This window comes from Orcinus orca, chromosome 21, assembly GCF_937001465.1.
Source record: "Orcinus orca chromosome 21, mOrcOrc1.1, whole genome shotgun sequence".
NCBI lineage: Eukaryota > Metazoa > Chordata > Mammalia > Artiodactyla > Delphinidae > Orcinus > Orcinus orca.
This window is the reverse complement of record NC_064579.1, coordinates 24,880,793-24,899,548: the sequence shown is the minus strand read 5'-3', so window position 1 is coordinate 24,899,548 and position 18,756 is coordinate 24,880,793. Positions and strand designations below refer to the sequence as shown.

Sequence of the window (18,756 nt, the reverse complement as noted above, 5' to 3'; positions counted from 1 at the left end):
AGGCTCACCTTGGAGGGATACAGGCCAACCTCAAGGCCCCTCAACAAAACTGCAGTTCTAGCCTGAACGCATCACATTCCTTTGCCGTGCCATTTCCACGTGCACTGCGGGTACAGCGTATCGCCAGGGGCAGAGTACGAGTGACGGTACAACATGTAAAAATCCCGTAACCATAACACGGATGCTTTCCCCATCACTGGCCATTAATGTTCTCTGCTGATCTACACACACACTGAGCGCGCGCACACACACACACACACACACACACACACACACACACACCCCCAACAAACAGGCCACAGCAGCTACCTCTGGGAACACGGCTAGGGCTGGGGGTCTAGGGACGAGTGGAGAATTTCTTCTCTTCCATAACCTTAGGCTTCGCTTGGATTTTTTTTAACCTTGCCCTTGGGTTATTTCTTCTAAACAATGAAACCACTGTGTTTTCATAAACGCATTCTTCAAACAGGAAGTATTCTTCTGGGATTAGCCCTATACCTTGCTCTACAAAGATCCCTCCCCACTAGCGGGACTCACCCTCCCTGCAGACCGGAGGGTTGGGCCGCCCACGGGCATGGGCTGGGGAGTCGGGCATGGGCTGGGGACTTGGGGGACAGAACAATGCAGGGGAGAGGCAAAGGCTCCTGTACAGACTGCCGCACCAGATCCCCCGACCTGGAGGCTGGGATGGAACCTGACTGTGACACAGACTCAGAAGTAGGAGCCGTAAGGCAAAAACAGACACCCCACCCAGAGCCGACAGACGGGGCAGCCCAGCACAGGAAGTGGCCCTCCCCCCGCTGGACCTGAACCAAGGCTGTCCCCGGGCCCAGCTGGTCAGCGTCGCTACCCACTGCTGAGTGAGGAGGTTACTGGTGCCTGAAGCACATCGAGTGCTCGAGAAGACCGTGTACAGACGTCACTCAGAGTGTGTCCATCCGTCACCATAAACCTGTTTCCGTCTTCTTCAATACCTCCCTCAAAGGCCTTTCTGGACGTTACTTAGTCTCGGTAGTCTCCAAACTGTGTCCCATAGTTTTTAAACCAAATCTCCCAAACGTGCTACCAATTTCTTCTTCAAAATGAATTTCAGCAGTTTTTAAAACAACAGTAGCAACACACCCTTGACACACCACGTACTCGCCACTCACTGAAGCCCAGACACAGCTCTGTGCTGCGCGCGACGGCCCTCAGGCAGAGCTGCTCACGCCTTCCCTGCTTAACTGAATTACACTCTGAGATTTCAAGGTCAAACTTAATGTTCCCATTTGCGACCACTAATCGCTGTGAATCAGGACTTTTCTTCAATATTGTGCAATCAGAATAAAAGCCGGGGCAAAATTATGTTTACTCAGACTATTACGAGACTGCAGTCGTCAGCCACAAGTTCTGATTTCAGGTCTGTGCCCTCGTCAGGCCAGCCTGATAAGTCTCATCTACTGACTTTTTAACAAATAAATAGTATGTATTTAAAACTTCTCAAATACGTTTATGGAATACCTACACTTTACTTGGGGGACACTGACGATTAAATAAAACAATGCATTTGAAAATACTTTGCAACTGTATAGTACTGTATGAACTGTGTATATTAATTGAAATGTATAGCTGAATTCTTGGACTGAAGTTCAAAAGAGGTTCCCTTCCCCTCCCCGGAGAAGGTCCTCTCCTTTGCCTTTACATTCCAATGAAACAGCACGGATTTCTAAGCGTTTTGAGAACCGCAGTGAATTGCTCTCCATCGTTTCTTAGCTGAGAACAGCTGGAGGAACCCAAGAAGGAGGCGTGTGACGCAAAGAAGGGGCAGGAGAAGCCCCAGGCACCAAGCCCACCTGGACAGCAGCGTCTCCCGCCGGAGTCTGAGCTGCTCTTCAGTTGACTCACAGAATTAGGACCCCGGAGGCAGACGTACCTAACACTCTAGCGCTGATAGCCGGTCAGGTAACCAGTTAGCACTTGGTGCTTAGCAGGGGGGACCAGGCTGGGGAAAAGGCGCCTTGGAGGCAGGATCTTGGTGCACCACACACGTGCACACCTGCTCACGTGCACCTATGCAGAAGAGAGGCTCCACGGGGTCGTCTGATTTGTAAAGAAGCCCATGCCCCCTAAAAACCTCCAGACCCACTGATTTACTACCACAGACCCCAGGCAGGGCGCACCCGGCTGAGGGAGGATGCAGGCGAGAGTTAGAACTTCCGGTTATGCTTACTCTTGTCTCGTTCTTTTTGCACATCTCTTTTGTAAATGTTTTACCCTCTATAAAATACAGTAGAACATATACAGATTAAATAAACACACATGCATGTACTGGGGGAGGGCTCATATATATTTGTTGGCTGCCCTTGCAGGGGGTGGGCTGCAGGAAGCATGGCGGACACCGGACAGAGGACACAGCAAGGGACCAGGCAGGCAGGACTTTGCAGATTCGGAGGAGACTGTGCCCAACTTAAAATTCTGTTCACAGGTCACTTGGAGACCCACATGCCTGACCACAGCCCAGGGGCTCCCAATCTTCCTCTCCTGCCCGACGCCACGCTAGGAGAAGCACTTTGCCAGCCCACAGAGTCTATTTCGAGCCTCTACTTCATGCTGTCAGAAATTGCAAGCGAGTGATTAAGGGGCAAACGGGTTTATTTTCTCTTTGGACCTCATCCCAGAATAGGCAGAGGTGGTATCCTTTGGTCTCAATTTTTACAAACTTCCATGGGGCACGTTTGCAGCCCAAAGTCTCCATCTGGAGTGCTCCCAAAACCACTCCAGGGGAGAAACTAATAACACTTCATCTATTTTAAAGAGGGGCAGGCAAACGTTTAAGTGGCACGTGAACTTCTCTTGTGTAGTCAGGCCCCATGTACTCAAACTCTAAGCGGTGTTAACACGGGATTTACAACTTAATTCAAAGTAGAATTTGAATATCAAAGTCTAAAAATAAAGTGTAAGAAGAGATTAGCCCTGGAGTCGCCCTGCGAGGAGTGGGGAGCAGAGAGGTGAGGTTAGAATAAAACACAAGATAGGATGTTCTAAGCACCTTTATAAAAACACGAGAGCAGCATGAAAGTTCTTTGAAGAAATAGAACTCACCCTATGAGTCCCAAGAGAAAATCTTATGAGCATATAAAATCGTACGAATTACAGCTTAAATTCGAACAGTACCAAAGGGAACTAAGCTCTCTTTTTGGCACTTCAAGAATTCGGTGACAGTGGCCAAAGAATATTCATAGGAATAAATGTCACTCTTGTAACAGAAAGAGCTCATTCCCCAGCCAGTGGAGCAAAGGAGCCAACATATCCCTCACCACTTAGCCGGCCACAGGTCAGATGATGGTAACTCAGCAGTTTGGAATGAACAGCTGAGGTCAGCTGTAATTTGCGGGCTTCCCCCTGGCTCTTTTTTCTGAAGACTCTCTACATTTCATCTGTTAAGAATGTCCCAATGTGGGTAAGAATACTGAGAGAAAAGTTAGTCTCAAAAATTTCCTTGTCCCAAATTCCTTAACTCTTGGCAAGCTGAGGCAAACTCCAAGTAATAGATCTGAGGACACCTGGATATATTGGGGCCTCACTGATTTAGTTCTCATGGTTCAAAGCTTCTCTTATTCCCAGTACAAATATAAAAGTTGCCAACATAGTGTGAACAGGACTTTTTCATACTTGAGAAAGGGAATTCGTTTCTCTTTTCAAAACGATGACTAAAATTCAGCTTGCAAACAAACCAGTTGCTAGGGCATCCCAGGTTAGAAAAGAGTCACCCCACACACACACCAAATAAAAATACTCTTCAAAAGAAGGCAAGTTTCTCTTTCTAGATAGTATGGCTTACTGCCTGTGGAAATTTCTGGAAAGTTTGGAAATTGAAGGAAAGTGGGATGCCTAGACCCCGCCCACTCTCAGCCTTCCACACCCCAGCTGACGCAGGAGCCCCCAACCCTGGGGCTGATTCCAACCCCTCTTTTTCACTGACACCCACATCCAATCCATCAGCAAATCCTACTGCTCTAACTTCAAAATCGGTCCCCGCCCACCTCACTGGTTCCACCTCATCCACGGCGGTCCAAGCCCCACCATCTTTCTTGAATTTCGGCCAAGCTGTCCAAGTCTGCCCTACTATCCGTTCGCAGTCAGTGACCCTTTGGAAACAGATCTTTCACTTCCCCTTTGCCCCCAGTAACAGCCTTGTGATGGTTACAGGGTCCGGGGTGATCTTCACGGCGCTGGTGACATCTCTACCCTTCTGTCCTATGACTCCCACCAACTGCTGCAGCCCTGGGGTCCTGAAGCTCCTTCTCGGAGCCTCCGCCCCACGCATCTGTCCCCTCCTCCATCCCCTTAGATGTCTTCTCCTCTAAGGCCTGCCTGGCCCCCCTTTAACACCACACCCGCCCCAGCCCCAGGCCATATGCCCCGACCCCTGCACCCAGCATCGTCACCCTGATCTACTGTATGATTCCCTTTTTATTACATTTAAGGCTTGCCGCCATGTTCTGGACCTCCAAGTCAGGAATCGAGGTTTTGGTCGCTTTACCACAAGTTCCTAGACTGTGTGGGGCACAGAGTAGGTTCTCAGTAAACAGTGCCAGTGGGGCCCATGGGGCCAGGGCCTCCAGCTTTTCTAAACAGCCTCAAATGTACCTAGAGAAACAAGGCTATGACTCGACACAAATTTTAATCTTAACTGTAACCTGTTAGCCTCTGTCCTAATTAATCTGCATAATGTTACGATCTTTTTGTAAAAAATAAAAGCTGTGTATACAGAAAAGCAGAGAGTAAATGAACAGCAGAATCTCACTTTTGTGGGAAAAAAAAAAATCAAAACGTGCTTGTACGGTTCTACACGTGTGTTGTGTAAGGGAAACGGCAGTGCTGTAAGTACACCAAAATACCGACCCTGGAGGTTGGAAATACGGATGAACTTTACCTTCTTTTAGTTATCTGTATTTACTGCATGTTTTCAATTTGCTACGAGAAGAAAATAAAGGTCATGTTTCCCTGAAGAGTTGCGCTTAGGAACTGTTGCCCAAACCTGCAGGAGATGCAGCCCGGCCGCTAAGCAGGCTGTGAGGGTGTCTGTGCGTTTCCCCGCGGCCCTCACACCTGGCACTGCCGTCCTTCCTTAGGCCATTTTCTCCTTTCGTTCCCAGAACAGGAGCCCTGCAGAACCAACCACTGAATCCACATCCCTCTGGCCTGACCCCAAGGAAACAAAGGGAAGCCTTTACTACCAGTATTTAACTCAGAAACACCAGGAACGTCAGGCGGAATCCAGATGTGGTGTGAGCTGCCCGCCGCTTCTGTGTTTGGGAGGCTGCTCACCTGGGCAGGTGCTGGGGCGCGGCCGTGCCCGCCAAGCCCTTACCTGTTGATCTCCAGCGTGTGCACCCCGTACTTGCTCTCAATCTTGTACTTTCCCGGCTCCCCTGCCTGGCAGATCAAGCTGCCGTCTTTATACCTGAAAGAGGGAAACACCTGTCTGAGCGTAAAGGCCGACTGGCTGTTTTGCACGTGTCCCCACCTTCCTGTTTCCCATCCCCCGCCGCCCCTCGTGGGCGGGCGCGCGCACACACACACACACGCAGCACATTTTCGCTCTGCTTCTGCCTGATTCACCACTCGGATCGCAGGGCGGAGCAGGTACGGGAAAGGCTCAGAGCCCACTCTTGGCTGTTTAAGGGGAGGGGGCTCTTGCAGGACTCAGACTACCTGGGCAACCCTCAACCTGCATGGGACAGAGCGTGGGCCAAAGGTCCCCTGGAACTTGTCAGGAACTCTGGATACATCACTCCAAGGACAAACGTAGCCAGTTGGTTAGGCCCTGGCCCAGCCTCTGGAGCGAGGCCGCAGTGTAGCCGGAGTGCATGTGGAGAGACGCAACTGCTCTGCACCCTGCCTGGAGGAGGCTGGCCTCGGTGTCCCCCCAGGACAGCAGGGCCACGGCTTCCCCTAGGGCAAGGGTGGGCGGCTCTCAGCCTCCTCGGCCCACCTCGTGAGCAGCCAGAGGGCGGAGGCACTACTTTTCTGCTCTGCTGCTGAGAGCCCTAACCCAGGATGTACGTGAAAGCGCGGTGTTGTGGCCAACGACAGACCCTGGGGACTCGGGACCAGCAAGTGGGAAAATAAATGAACATACAAGTGAGTTTTAGCAACATACGTTGAAACTAAAAGTGTCGTCGGTGGGGCTTATTTAATTTTCAGCGTCACGAGGCTCGAGGAACCCTCTTGCTGTGGTTCCAGAGCCTTGGAGTTTAGGGTCTCCACCTACATGAGTAAAAGCGGAGCTGCAGGTAAACACAGGTCATTTCCGGGAACCTGGTTTTCAATAAAAGTCCTCTGGAAAATCATTTGGGTCAATTGCACTAAAATGAAAACGCCTGCCTAGGATTTCCAGGGGCCTCTCCGTGTTTTCATGCACACACTTCCTGGTGAGTTTCAAGAGCATCGGTCCCTGGAGTAGGTGCCGCGCGCTCCCTGCAGGTGCATCTTCTCCACCCGCTCAGGTGAGTCAACGGGTGCAGATCCTTCAAAGGAAGAGCAGCGGGGCCTCCGCCCCGGGAGGCGTCCCCACTCACCACTGCACCACGGGGGTTGGGAAGCCCTGCACGGTGAAGCACAGCTTGACAGACATCCGCTCCCAGATGGTGTGTGACCGGAGCTGCACCAGGATCTCGGGGGCTCTGCTCAGCCGCTCCTCACGTAAGTGCCTCTCCCAGGCCAGACTGTCGTCCACCTGCCCCGGGAAGCAGCGCGTCAGGGTGCCAGGGGCGCGAGGCTCCCGCCACCAGGCCCGCGGGCATCGTGCTGACGGCACAGCTGCACCCGGCACCCGCCCACCCCTACCGCATGCTGCAGGGCGTATCTGTCCACGTGCTGCAGGGCGTATCTGTCCAGCTTGTCCCGGGCATGGGTGCGGGCCAGGTGCACGTCCTCCTCCAGCTGGGCCAGCTCCCTGAGGAAACGCTCCCGCTTGGCCTCCCCATAGGAAGCCACCAGTGACTGGTACCTGCAGAAGCCAAGACGCCACAGTATTCTCGGGACACGTGCAAAGGGCATGTGGTCACTGAGGGCCTGGGACCAGACATGCGGTCCCCGGGGACTTCCTAAGTGGGCTCAAGGAGAGGGTGGGAGAGAAGCTACTTCTGCTTCTTTTGCAAGCTCTCCTCTGTGCGGCGACACACAGAACCCACTCGTTTTCCTTAGAGGCTGCCGTTTCTGAGTGAATTTAAGACTGAAGTGAAGCCTTCTGAACTAATAGATTCAAATTAAGAAATAAGTCTGTATTCTAGAAAAAGTAAAAGGATACAGTCAGCAGCTTCTTAATCTGTCGGGGCAGAGAAATGAGGGGCACCTCCTTTCTGGCCCGAGGGCCACCTCTGTGGGCTCCACAGGTTACATCCTGGCACTGCCCGGCCCAGCGGTGCGTCCAGCCACCCTGTCACCCCTCCCCGGCCCCATCCCCTCCTTCACCACCACGTTCCCGAGGCCCCAGCAGAGCCAGAGGCTTGCTGTTCCCTGGGCTGCCCAGGAAGGGAAAACGGCAGCATCACGTGTGCAGCCGGGGAGGCGGGGACCAGGTGGACGTGGCTCATAACGGTGGGGTGTCAGACTGGAGGACTTCCTGCTCTGTGTGGCCCAGCGGCGTGGGGAACGCCGTCCTAGAACCCGGGCAGCTCCCCCCCATCCCCAGCCTCTCCCGCAGCCCTGACTACCAGTTTGAGCTTCTCCAGACACAGCGCTAATCGCAGGCCTGGTGTCAGGTGTTCGGGAAGTTGGAGATTGAACACAGAGTTTCAGGAAACTCTGCAGCTTCTTCAGGCAGAACCGTGGAGACAGGAACTATAATAAAAGCTAAACCCCGAGCCAGTGTTGATTCAGCCTCGTCTTCACTTCCGACCAGCCCAGCCCAGCCCACACCTGCCTGCGTCCCCTCCCCGGACACACACCCACAATCTCCTCGCCCCTCCGGCCTTTCCCCACACCCTCTGCTCATGGTGATTCTCCACGGAGGAGAACAAGCGTCTAGGTTTTTAGGCACGGGTGCACACCATCACATCACGTAATCCCAACTGCCCGGCTCCCCTTCACTCTTGGAGCCACACGCACAGAAATGATTTTGTAGGTCCCGGTGGGAGAAACAGCGAGCGCTTTGCTAAGAGGGCTCGCGGGAACCGAGCTTTCCTGTCTGCAGTGAATCCCACTAAATGACAGCATAAGCAAAGGCAAATCTCTATTCGTGCCGCAAACTGTCCTGATAAGCTTAAAGGATCAGAAGTCCCACCTGGACCTCGTTTAGAATGTCTATGTGAATTGCACTTGTCAATAGCACCGCCAGTCCCGAAGGTTTTATAATAAATATTAGAACTAGAATTGCTCCCCCTGGCCGGCCCAGCCCCAAATACTGTGATCTGGGACATTGAGAAGGCACCCCTGCTAGTCTGTGATGGGGTGACTGTGACACTGCCCCCTTGTGCAGAATGATGTCACTCATCGTGCATTTGCCCTAAAGACAAGCCCCTCGGACAGCTGCATAATGCAGGGAGGCCCACTTTTCACAGGACACAAGTAGAGACGTCAAAGGGACATTTCTAATCCCCTGTATCTTCCAGGAGGACATTTCCAGACCCTTCAGGGCACACCGATGCCTCATTGGTATTTATTTTACATGAAGACACAGCTTAACTCAAACTGATGAACCCATAACTTCATCTCTCTCCAAGGACCGATTTGTCCTGTAGGTTAAACTCATATCTGCCACAGGAGGTAAGGAATAAATACGTACTTTCAGGAAGGCCAGCAAGAGTAGTGAATTATCATAATAAGGACTGGAACTCATCGAACTCCTCAAATCACCCTACACCGGGCTCCCTCGAATGGCAGGGACAGAGCAGGGGTTGCGATAAAATCTCATTAACTCCGGCCCCGCTCACCAAAACCTCCAATTACTTAGATTTACTTTTAAAGGAGGAAAGACCTAATTTCAATAAGACCTTTCACATGGGAGATATGCACATGGGTTGTGAGAATAACATACTGTGAGGGTCCTAAAATGCAGATTCCCAAAGCATGGGTGCTGGGCTCCGTGGAGAGCTGACACAGCCCTGACCTATATCCACTGTGCTTGCCCAGAGGGACTGACATTTACCCTGGGCTACAGGGACACAGTAATGTTATAATCAGTCATCAAGAATCAAAATACATTCTTGAGTCAGATTTGCTATTGCAAGAGTAGCTTCATGTGTTTTAGGAAGATTTCCAACAGCCAGGATTGTCACAAAAGTCATTTTTGCTGAACCACGTCAATCATGGTAACCCACTCCCTGACTGTTCAGATTAATACACGCTTCCTTTCCCCATTTATTTCACCCCAGGAAACTGAGGAGTAGGAACTTTATGGGATAAGATCACACCAAGGTATAACTGATTAAAATAAAATTATAAAGCTCTGGTCTTCTCACTCCCTGTGCCAAAACCTTAAGCATAGTAGAACCCTTTCTGAAATAATCCAACACATAAAAACCCAGCTCCTTAATGTACACATTCTGAAGTGATTCTTTCACAAAAGAAGTCTTCACTTGACAATAAAATAAATTTTCAGGGCAAAATTCCCATAAGGCATCTAAAAGATGATTCAAAAATTTTTTAAAATAAAGGCTAGGGCTTCCCTGGTGGCACAGTGGTTGAGAGTCTGCCTGCAGATGCAGGGGACGCGGGTTCGTGCCCCGGTCCGGGAAGATCCCACATGCCGCGGAGCGGCTGGGCCCGTGAGCCGTGGCCGCAGAGCCTGCGCGTCCGGAGCCTGTGCCCCGCAACGGGAGAGGCCACAACAGTGAGAGGCCCGCGTACCACAAACAAATAATAATAAATAAATAAAGGCTAATCTTTTCAGCTATACAATATTTTCACTAAATAGATTCCTTAGTCATAGTGCAACTTTCAGACTGAAACATGTTGAACCAAATCTCATTTTCCTTCCACTTTTGAGTGTTTTAGCGATACAGAGAAAACTTTCTAGAAGTAAGTAGGAGGAGAAGGTGAGCGGTAAAAAACAGAGCAGATACGAAATGAAGCATACATGAGATGCTCAAGTCCTCTGCTCTGAAAAGATCCAAGGCAGTTGACCACCTGTTTCTCTGTGATCTGGAAATAATTTTAAGACCGAGGTTCTTAGTCACCCACCCCATTCCTGTGACATATTCCCCATGAGCTGAGTCTGTAGCAATGTGAAGCATGAGGGTCTACAGAACCCCCTCCCTGCAGCTCTGTGTCCACACGGACACGTGGCTGGAATCCTGGCCTCTCTTTGGAAGATTCCCCACTCAAGTCTCAAGCCGCACAGCTGTTCCTTAGTAGCCGAAGAGGCTGGTGGTGGAAATTCGAAAACTCCAACTCAGCCCTTGAGGTCTTGAGGCCTCCGAATGGGACCAGCGTGCTTTCTGGGGAAAGGGAGTGAGTCTGGGGGCAGAGGACGGAGGCCTGAGGCCAATCCAGCTGCAACGTGTGGACAGTGGCCGTGGGTCCTCTGGACCGCAGGGTTCTCTTCTGCACGAGGATGCAGAAAATCCATCCCCTGTCGTTTCCTTGTCGGGACGAATCAAGATAATGACGGTGGAGAATAAGAATCGACTGAAAACGGTCGTGCGTGGCTTTCACTGCAGCAAGTGTTCCCTTCCCAGTTTGCACACGTCCCCTTTCAGCTATGCCCCCCCCACCCCCACCCCCACCCCCCCCCGCCCGCCTCATTCTCTGACTGCAGAGCCCCTGCCCAGGCCCCAGGGCAGCGCGCGGCCCCCGGGGCTGGCCCAGCGGCAGGCAGAGAGGGCAGGGCGTTACCTGTGCTTCCTTTCCTGCTCGTCCTCTTCCAGCGCGGAGCTCACCCTCCTGGCACACAACCTGCAGGTGGTCCCCCCCGGTGCCGTCTGGCTGGACTCTCTCTGCGAGGACGACTCCTGAGTGACAGATTTCTGGGAAGACGTCTGGGTGGAAGCGCGCCTTGGCGAACATGGGAAAAATCACATGTGGTGGAGAAGTGTAAAAATGCATCGTCACAAACAACATCACTCCCTTTCCACGCCCCCAAACCATCCTCGAAATGCAGGGCACCCACACCTGCACGTGCGGACACACACACATGCACATGCCTACAGGCACACCTGCATGTATGCGCTTACTGGCACATGTGAACACACACACACACACCCCTAAGTGTGGCCTCCAGCCCGACTGCACAGGCCCATCCCCCACAGGGACGTGCCCCCAGACTCAGCTGCAGGACACCCCTGCCCCTCCCTCAGGCCAGCCAGTTTCTTCCAGGCCCTTTTGGCCTGAGGCCATGATTATATATATATATATATATATATATATATATATGTATATCTTAAGGGATCCGAAGCTCCCTGAGGCTGCTGGGAGGGGCACAGAATGTTTGGCTTTGTTTGTTACCAGGATGGCAGCTAAGCACAAAGGACCACAGGCGGTTCTAAATACAGGGCCGGGACGGGGACCTGAGGCCAGAGCCCGTGCCCGGCGTCCACCTCCTAAATTAACACCGGAGAAACGTGGGCGGCCAGGGCATGTGCCGCTGGCCCCTGCAGACGCAGAACCTCAGAAACTCACAGATGAGCCTGCGGCTTGACACCAGCCTATCAGGCAGTGAACGAAAAGTCTACCTTTTGCAACATTATTATTAACGTAGCAAAATTATCATTGAGATGGGCTTCCATCCCATTTTCACTCGGCCCCCGTTAACTTCTGTCCCACCGACATTCTTTCCCATGGGTTTCCTTCTCATCGCCCTCGCTGTTTGGTGACCTTTTAGATTCTAGCTCTGGAAGGCAAGTGAAGAAGAGTGAAGTCAAGGAGCAATTACTGAAGGTCCACGACTCATGAGCTAAACCAGGGGCTAAGAGCCAGTCTACCAGGACCTGCCGGCATCTACAGGATTTGCCGGGATCTCCCAGGATCTTCCAGGACCTGCCAGGATCTACTAGGATCTGCCAGGACCTGCCACGATGCCATGCAGTGCCCCACATAAAGTTTGCTGTGCAGCCGGGTCAGCCACGTTCCCCATCTGGCTCTGGACACGGGCATCGGGGAGCACGGCCCTCCCTACCTCCCTGGCTAAACCAGTTCACCTCCAGTCTTCAGGGGACTGGATAAAGCTTCTTGCCTTGAAAGTCAGACAAAGCTCGTCATCAAGGCTCGGCCTGCCCCCATCAGTGAATTACAACTTACTTTTTCGCTGCATATTCATCCACAAGGTACCTTGTTTGAATATTACGGTATGACTGGTCAAAGTGTTTGTGTCTCTTTTGGTAGAAGGGCACGGCAACAAGCGACATCTTTGTGGACACCTAGGAAAAAGAGTAACAAACAGAGCAGAGGTCCTGGAATTTCTAAAGTAATCAGGCTCCTGCAATTCACACTAACCTTTTAGGTTGTTCCAAAGAGGAAAATCAACTCCAATTAGCAAAACCCTTGTGGGGGAAGAGAATTTAAGAAAGAGTCTATAAGAGGAAATAATCCTGGACGCCTATTAAGTTCCCTGGGACCTGACTTCATTTCTCCTTTGCTTCCATAAAAATCAGAAGATTGAGCCGCACGTTTCACTTAATTGTAAACTCACCCAATGTCTATAAACTACCTAGTTTGTTCAAGGCAGCTGTGAAAAGCAATGTGAGCGATAAGGATAAAAATAATTAAAGCACAGGTCACAGAAGTAAACAAACAGAATACAAGAGAGGAGGAGATAAGAGCAAAGGAGACACAAAACATGCTGGGAAGTAACGGGGGAGCACGTGGCCCAGGGCCACGGCAGTCAGAGGCCCTGAAGCAGGTGACATTTGAGAAGAGCCCAATGGACTGGGGAGGTGATGGGTGGAGCTGGGGCAGGCAGAGGGCATCCCAGGGGCAAAGTGAGAAGCAGGAAAACCCTGGGGCTCAGGATCTCGGGAAAAGCAGACAGGAAACGTCGCCCCGGAGAGCATGCAGCCGCATGGAGGTTTCGGCATCCACGCAGGAGGTGAAGACTCTCCTGCTCTGAAGGGGGGTTTGAGAACAGAACGGTCTCCAGGAAGCCTTCCAGACCCAGTCCCCTAAAATCCCGTCTCACTGGCTACTTGTCGGCCTGCTTGGTTGGGCGGGGCAGGCCTGGGGCTGAGCCCAGCTCCAAAGTCTGGGGGATGCCGGGAAGTGAGCGCTTTTTGGCTAAATTCTCCCCAAACAAGAAGTCTTCGAGACCCACCCTGCAGCAAGGATGTGGGGATTTGAAGCCGTGCAGGTATTAGACGGCCGTTTGCTGCACGTGTTCACCCAAATAAGTAAAATGCCAACTTACCGGGCTGCTTGACTCTCTCTAAAAAGGGACGCAGACAATGTCCCTAAATCCCTGTGATTTTTTTTTTTTTTTTTTTGTGGTACGCGAGCCTCTCACTGTTGTGGCCTCTCCCGTTGCGGAGCACAGGCTCCGGACGCGCAGGCTCAGCGGCCATGGCTCACGGGCCCAGCCGCTCCGCGGCATGTGGGATCTTCCCGGACCGGGGCACAAACCCGTGTTCCCTGCATCGGCAGGCGGACTCTCAACCACTGCGCCACCAGGGAAGCCCGCCCTGTGATTATTAACCTCCCAAATTAAGGGGCACAAGAACTCCTCCAAACCTGAGCTCCATTTTTGTCCTCTGTGTTGAAATTGGAATAATCTGCCCCGATTTAAAGAAGGATCCTTAGGAGGCCCCACAGCACAGCCCCAGGGGACACGGGGGTGGAAACGGGCAGAAAATGCCAGGTCCTGTCCTGAGACGGGCCCTCACCCTCATTCCTCATTGCAGCGCACACCTCTAAGCAAACGTTAGAAAACCTTACAAGCATAGAATTTGCTCGAAGTCTATGTCTCAGGATCCATTCCCTTTAGACTGTGATTTTCTAGAATCACAGAATTATAGAGCTTGGAAAGATCCTTGGGGATTATCCAAACCCCTATTCTATGGGGTAGGACGAGTGGGGCAGGGGACCCGACAGCCAGAGGGGAGAAGTGAGTTCCCTAAAAACATACAAAAAGTGCCTGCCCATCCAGAGGCCACCAGACTTCTCTTTCGGGGTCTTCTATACTTCTCCACACTAACTCACCTCAAAATTCCGTCCTAAAAACCAACTACCACGTCTCCATTGAGGGTCCAGCGTGTGTCTTGTGGCTGGCATACATTTGACTATAAATATATAATAGGATGCTGCACCTCAAAGAACCCAATAAAAACATACCCCCTCCATTTCACCCCCGGTTTGAAAGAGGTACCATAACGTTGAGGTCAAGTGCACAGGTTTTGACACCTGACAGGCCTAGGACTGACTTCCGACTCCAGCACTACTGTGAAGTGACCTTGGGCTGACCTATCATTTCTCTATCTTGGACGTTCTACTGAATCTGCACGGTGCTGGCACCGTGCTTGGTAGGGAGGAACAAACAACTGGGGGCCGCCCCTAGCACACTATCGTTGTTTGTTGCTGTTAAGTTGAATTCTGCAGGTGTCTGAAAACACGCACTTATCACTTTAACACTTGCACAATATCCTCGACTGCATCTCTGGGATTTTCCAGTGAGTTACTCAGGGTGAATCTTCAAGGAAAGCTTTCGCCCATAAGGTACACACTCCGTTGCTGGGGACAGGTCACTGGATTGATGTGTTGGGGCACACGGGTCACCACTTGGAGCCAGTTTCATCCAGACGCCTTCTCCCATCACCCCTGCACTCACGGAGGAAAAGTCAGCTACAGCAGAAAAACCCAGAACAGCCCCTGCACCTGCTGTTGCACCAGTGGTCCTGTCCCGTCACAATATTTACATCTGTGTGGAGTCACCCTGCAGATCCGGGTGTGTTTCTTGGCAGAGGGAAGAATCCAAAAATGGCCTAGGTGACCGGAGAGGATAAGCTATCTTGACATGTGTAGAGTGTGGCAGCTAGCACCCTCAGAGCCCCCCCTTGGTGGGACCCTGCTCCTGCTCAGAGCCAGCGACCTGCGGGCTCCGAGTGCAGTCAGCACCCGGCGTGTCCTGGGCTGACGTGATGCCAGTGTGGCCGCTGAGTCCTCACGCCTCCTGCCGGGAGCAGGCGCTTTGCGGCGATCAGGGGCAGGGCCGGAGTCGAGCGCACGTGGTTCCCGCGCTCTCGCTCTGACCGTGGACTTGCTGGAGGTACGACCCCCAGGACACCATGGGACCGCGGCGGTACCCAGGGCTCAGCCCACGTGATTCTCTGCTAACTGAGTGGACATGATGCTGACCCACCCGCACTTGGAGCACCTGCCCTGCCCCGCGCCGGCCAAGCCTGGACCGGGGGGCCATTGCATTTCAAGGACAGAGACATCTTAGGGACGCCTGCTCCGGGGAAGGCAGCAAACTCCCACCTTCTGTGCATGGGGCCCCCTGCCCGCACTCACTGACTGTATGAGCCTTAAGCCCAGCCCAGGTGCACAGGAAGGGCCACCACACAGCCCAAGCCCACGCCAGGCCACCCATTTGGGCTCTGCTCAGTGGACCTCAAATTCCAGAACCTGGGGACTTCCCTGGTGGCACAGTGGTTAAAAGTCCGCCTGCCAATGCAGGGGACATGGGTTCGAGCCCTGGTCCAGGAAGATCCCACATGCCGCGGAGCAACAACTCCGCGTGAGCCACACTACTGAGCCTGCGTGCCACAACTACTGAAGTCCGTGCGCCTAGAGCCCGTGCTCCGCAACAAGAGAAGCCACCACAATGAGATGCCCACGCACCACAACAAAGAGTAGCCCCCACTCGCCGCAACTAGAGAAAGCCCGCGTGCAGCAAGGAAGACCCAATGCAACCAAAAATAAATAAATAAAATTTAAAAAAAAAATTCCAGAACCTGCCCGGGTGTCCCTGTCCCCACTGGGGACCTGCAGACAGGGGGGAGGACGCCTCGTGGAAGTGAGTTCCCTGCAGGCTCAGCATGGGCTCTGACCCCCCTCAGCCTGGGGCCGTGAGGGGCGTGGCCAGCTGTGCTAGGGGGACCCCACCGAGAGGAGGGCGTGGCGGGCGGTGTGCACAGAGCTCCCTCCACTTTCTCCTCTTTAGGGAAACGACCCCCAGCTGACGCCTCAAAACACAGCGAAGACAGCGGCCCCCAGCACAGTTCTGGGGGGTGAGTCCCGCATGGAGGGGGTGTCGGGGGCGGGATTCCAGCGCTGACCCTGCCGCCCACCCAGCTCTCGGGGCTCAGTTTGTTTTGCTGAGAACAGAGGGGCCAGAGGAGGAGGCAGGAACATTCCTTCAAGCGCGCCAGCGGCGCCTGGATCTGTGGCCAAGTTTAAAACCACCGGAGGCAACACTGCTCCGCCCACTGACCGCCCTCAAATACCACAGAAGCAGAGTCGACCTTGATGAAACACACAGGTTCTGGTGTTTTCAGCGATCGTGAGTGACTTTACACAACTTGAGATGCGTCACCTTATTCTGTCCTGGTTCGAATCTCGACCTTTCCTATGAGGAAACCGCTTCAGGTGATGAAACTAACCCTCAGGTCACTGGTTCCCGGTGACGAAGCCAAATTTCCATCCCGGCGTCTGACTCGGCACCGGCCTGCTTCCCACCCACCATCGCTCCTGACACCTTTGGGAATCATGACACTGAAATGAAACGCGAGCCTGTCAAGCACTGGGGGCCGTGCGTCCGTGACAGGCTCCATCCTGATCCCTTCCTGAGAGGACTATTTGGAACCGATCTCTCATGTCACCAAGAAGGGTTTTAATCTGTGAAAACGTTTCAATGAAAACACATTTACTTCCATTTCATAAAAGAAATTGTTGTTTGTGCAGCTAAAGTTGTTGAAGTCCATGAACACACCAAGGTAAAGCTCTTCTGGAGAAACAGAAAGGGTACAGTTGGTCCACAGCCCCGAGGAACTATGCCCTCAGTTCCCAAGACGGGTTCCATTCACATCGGGGACTACTTTCCCCAAGGTTTTTCCAAACTACTCAGCTCCAAAAGTAAATATAACTGAGCACAGCATAACTCTCAAAATCTCACCATCCGACGTGGTCTGACGTCTAACGTCTGTCAGCCAGCTTCCCAAGTGTCCCCCAAAGAGCCTCTCAGCCCCAGGACTGAATGTCTTAGCAGGTCGCTCAGCTACCTCTCTCCCTGAAGCTCCAGGGTTCTTCCAGGGAGCCTGACCCATCCGGGCCCAACGCTTAAGCAGGATCAAATTAGATGGAGAGACAAGATAATGCGCTGCTTCCTGGACAGAAGCTTTCCAGCAACCCAGCGACTTACCACATTTTTCATAAATGGCGAGAATTAAAAACAAATCAACGGTGACACAAGTATTTCATCCCATAAACTTTACCCTTGTTTTCATGAAGCACAGGCACATGGGTGAAGGTCCCTAATTCAGAGTTAGCGTCATGCGAATTCGCTGCACATAGAACCCAGACTTAGTCCAGTAAATAGCTACTCTAAATGATCTTTGCTGCGTCTGCTCTTCGACGCCTGTCTTACTTCTACTCAGTGAGGAAGGACCTTGAGACCAGGAGGTGGAGAGAGCTAAGCGTTTCCAAGCACTGAGACCCCACGTTCCTGCCTCACTGCCCCTCCCGGGCCTCCTGGGTGCAGGCATCCAACTCCACTGCATTTTTCTGGGGCAGCGTTTCAAGAGCATGACCAGAGGAAGCTCAGGCTCTCTTAGGGAAACCGAGCCTGAAAATCCTGCAGGATCATAACGCATGAAAAAGCACAAAGGAGAAAAGCATCACTGTGAGGGGAGAACTTAGAAACAGTGACAAGAAGTACTGTTTTTGTCCCCTGCCCTAGATGCTACAGTCAGGTCTGAGCTGAAGAGCCCTGCTTTCTTTCTGTTTCTCTTAAGAAAATATCCAATTTTATTTCACACCATTTCAAACCTGCCCTCTCCTGACAGAGACTCTCATTTCTGTGACTCGTGAAAATTGCAGACATCCATCAACCAACTCAGGGACCAAAAGGAGATGCTGCAAAAACCAGGGCTAAAGTGCGAGGGCTGGGAAGGGGCTCAGAACCTCCTAACAACACAGAAAGTATTCGAATCCAGTCAAAGAAACCCAGACCTGGGCTCTAATTACTGGCTGGCTTTCTGCATGGAGCGGAGTTCGTTGGTTCCCATGGCTTCACCCTGACACCCTCTGCTTAGGAAATCTGAGTGCAGCCAGCTTCTGCACGCTATCCTTCCTTCCTCCAAAGCCTCACATCAGAAAAGGAAAGAAGCGGAGGAAACTCACCCAGAGAGAAAGGAAGGGGGCGAAGAGGAGACAGCGTCTGCCTCACGGGCTCACCGGGCTGCAGGCTCCGGCCGAGGGAAGCAACGCACGTCTCCCTCCAAACGTCCAGCCTCCCTCCCATTTATGGCTGAGGAGATGCTATTTATAGACCCTTGGGAAGCCTGGCCCCTCGCTGATACCTGCATCATAAATCATCAGCCTGCTCTTAGGAGGGAAAAAGTTTCATTCGAGGCGGAAAAATCGAAAAGTGAAAAGCATCCTTCCCGACTCGCAAAGTGCATTTCTCACGCCCAGGAAACTGAGGAAGCAGCTACCGAGCGAGAAAAAGAGGGCAGGGCCCTGACATCCCCCGCCCGCCCTCCCCAGACTCCGCTGCATCCCGAGCATAGATTTGCAGACGTATCTTTAATGCTTTGGGGCTAAAGTTTCCCTGGTACCTAAACGGACGCTCGCAGATGAGTCTCTAACACAGACCTGATTGCAATAAGCATTTTCACTGTTTTGACA

The 18,756-nt window shown here is 52.4% G+C and overlaps 1 protein-coding gene across 1 annotated transcript in view; it reads right to left on the bottom strand.

Moving 5' to 3' along the window:
* The window catches only part of MYOM2 (myomesin 2), an 81,289-nt gene extending 62,915 nt beyond the window's left edge, over window positions 1–18,374 (bottom strand). The window contains exons 1-6 of the mRNA XM_004281757.3: window positions 18,250–18,374; window positions 12,223–12,341; window positions 10,822–10,980; window positions 6,832–6,994; window positions 6,564–6,721; window positions 5,354–5,446 (exon numbers count right to left, since the gene is read on the bottom strand). Coding sequence (XP_004281805.2) covers window positions 5,354–5,446; window positions 6,564–6,721; window positions 6,832–6,994; window positions 10,822–10,980; window positions 12,223–12,329 — 680 coding nt within the window. The 5' untranslated portion in view covers window positions 12,330–12,341; window positions 18,250–18,374. The remainder of the gene's footprint in view (window positions 1–5,353; window positions 5,447–6,563; window positions 6,722–6,831; window positions 6,995–10,821; window positions 10,981–12,222; window positions 12,342–18,249) is intronic.
* Between the last annotated feature and the right edge of the window lie 382 nt (window positions 18,375–18,756).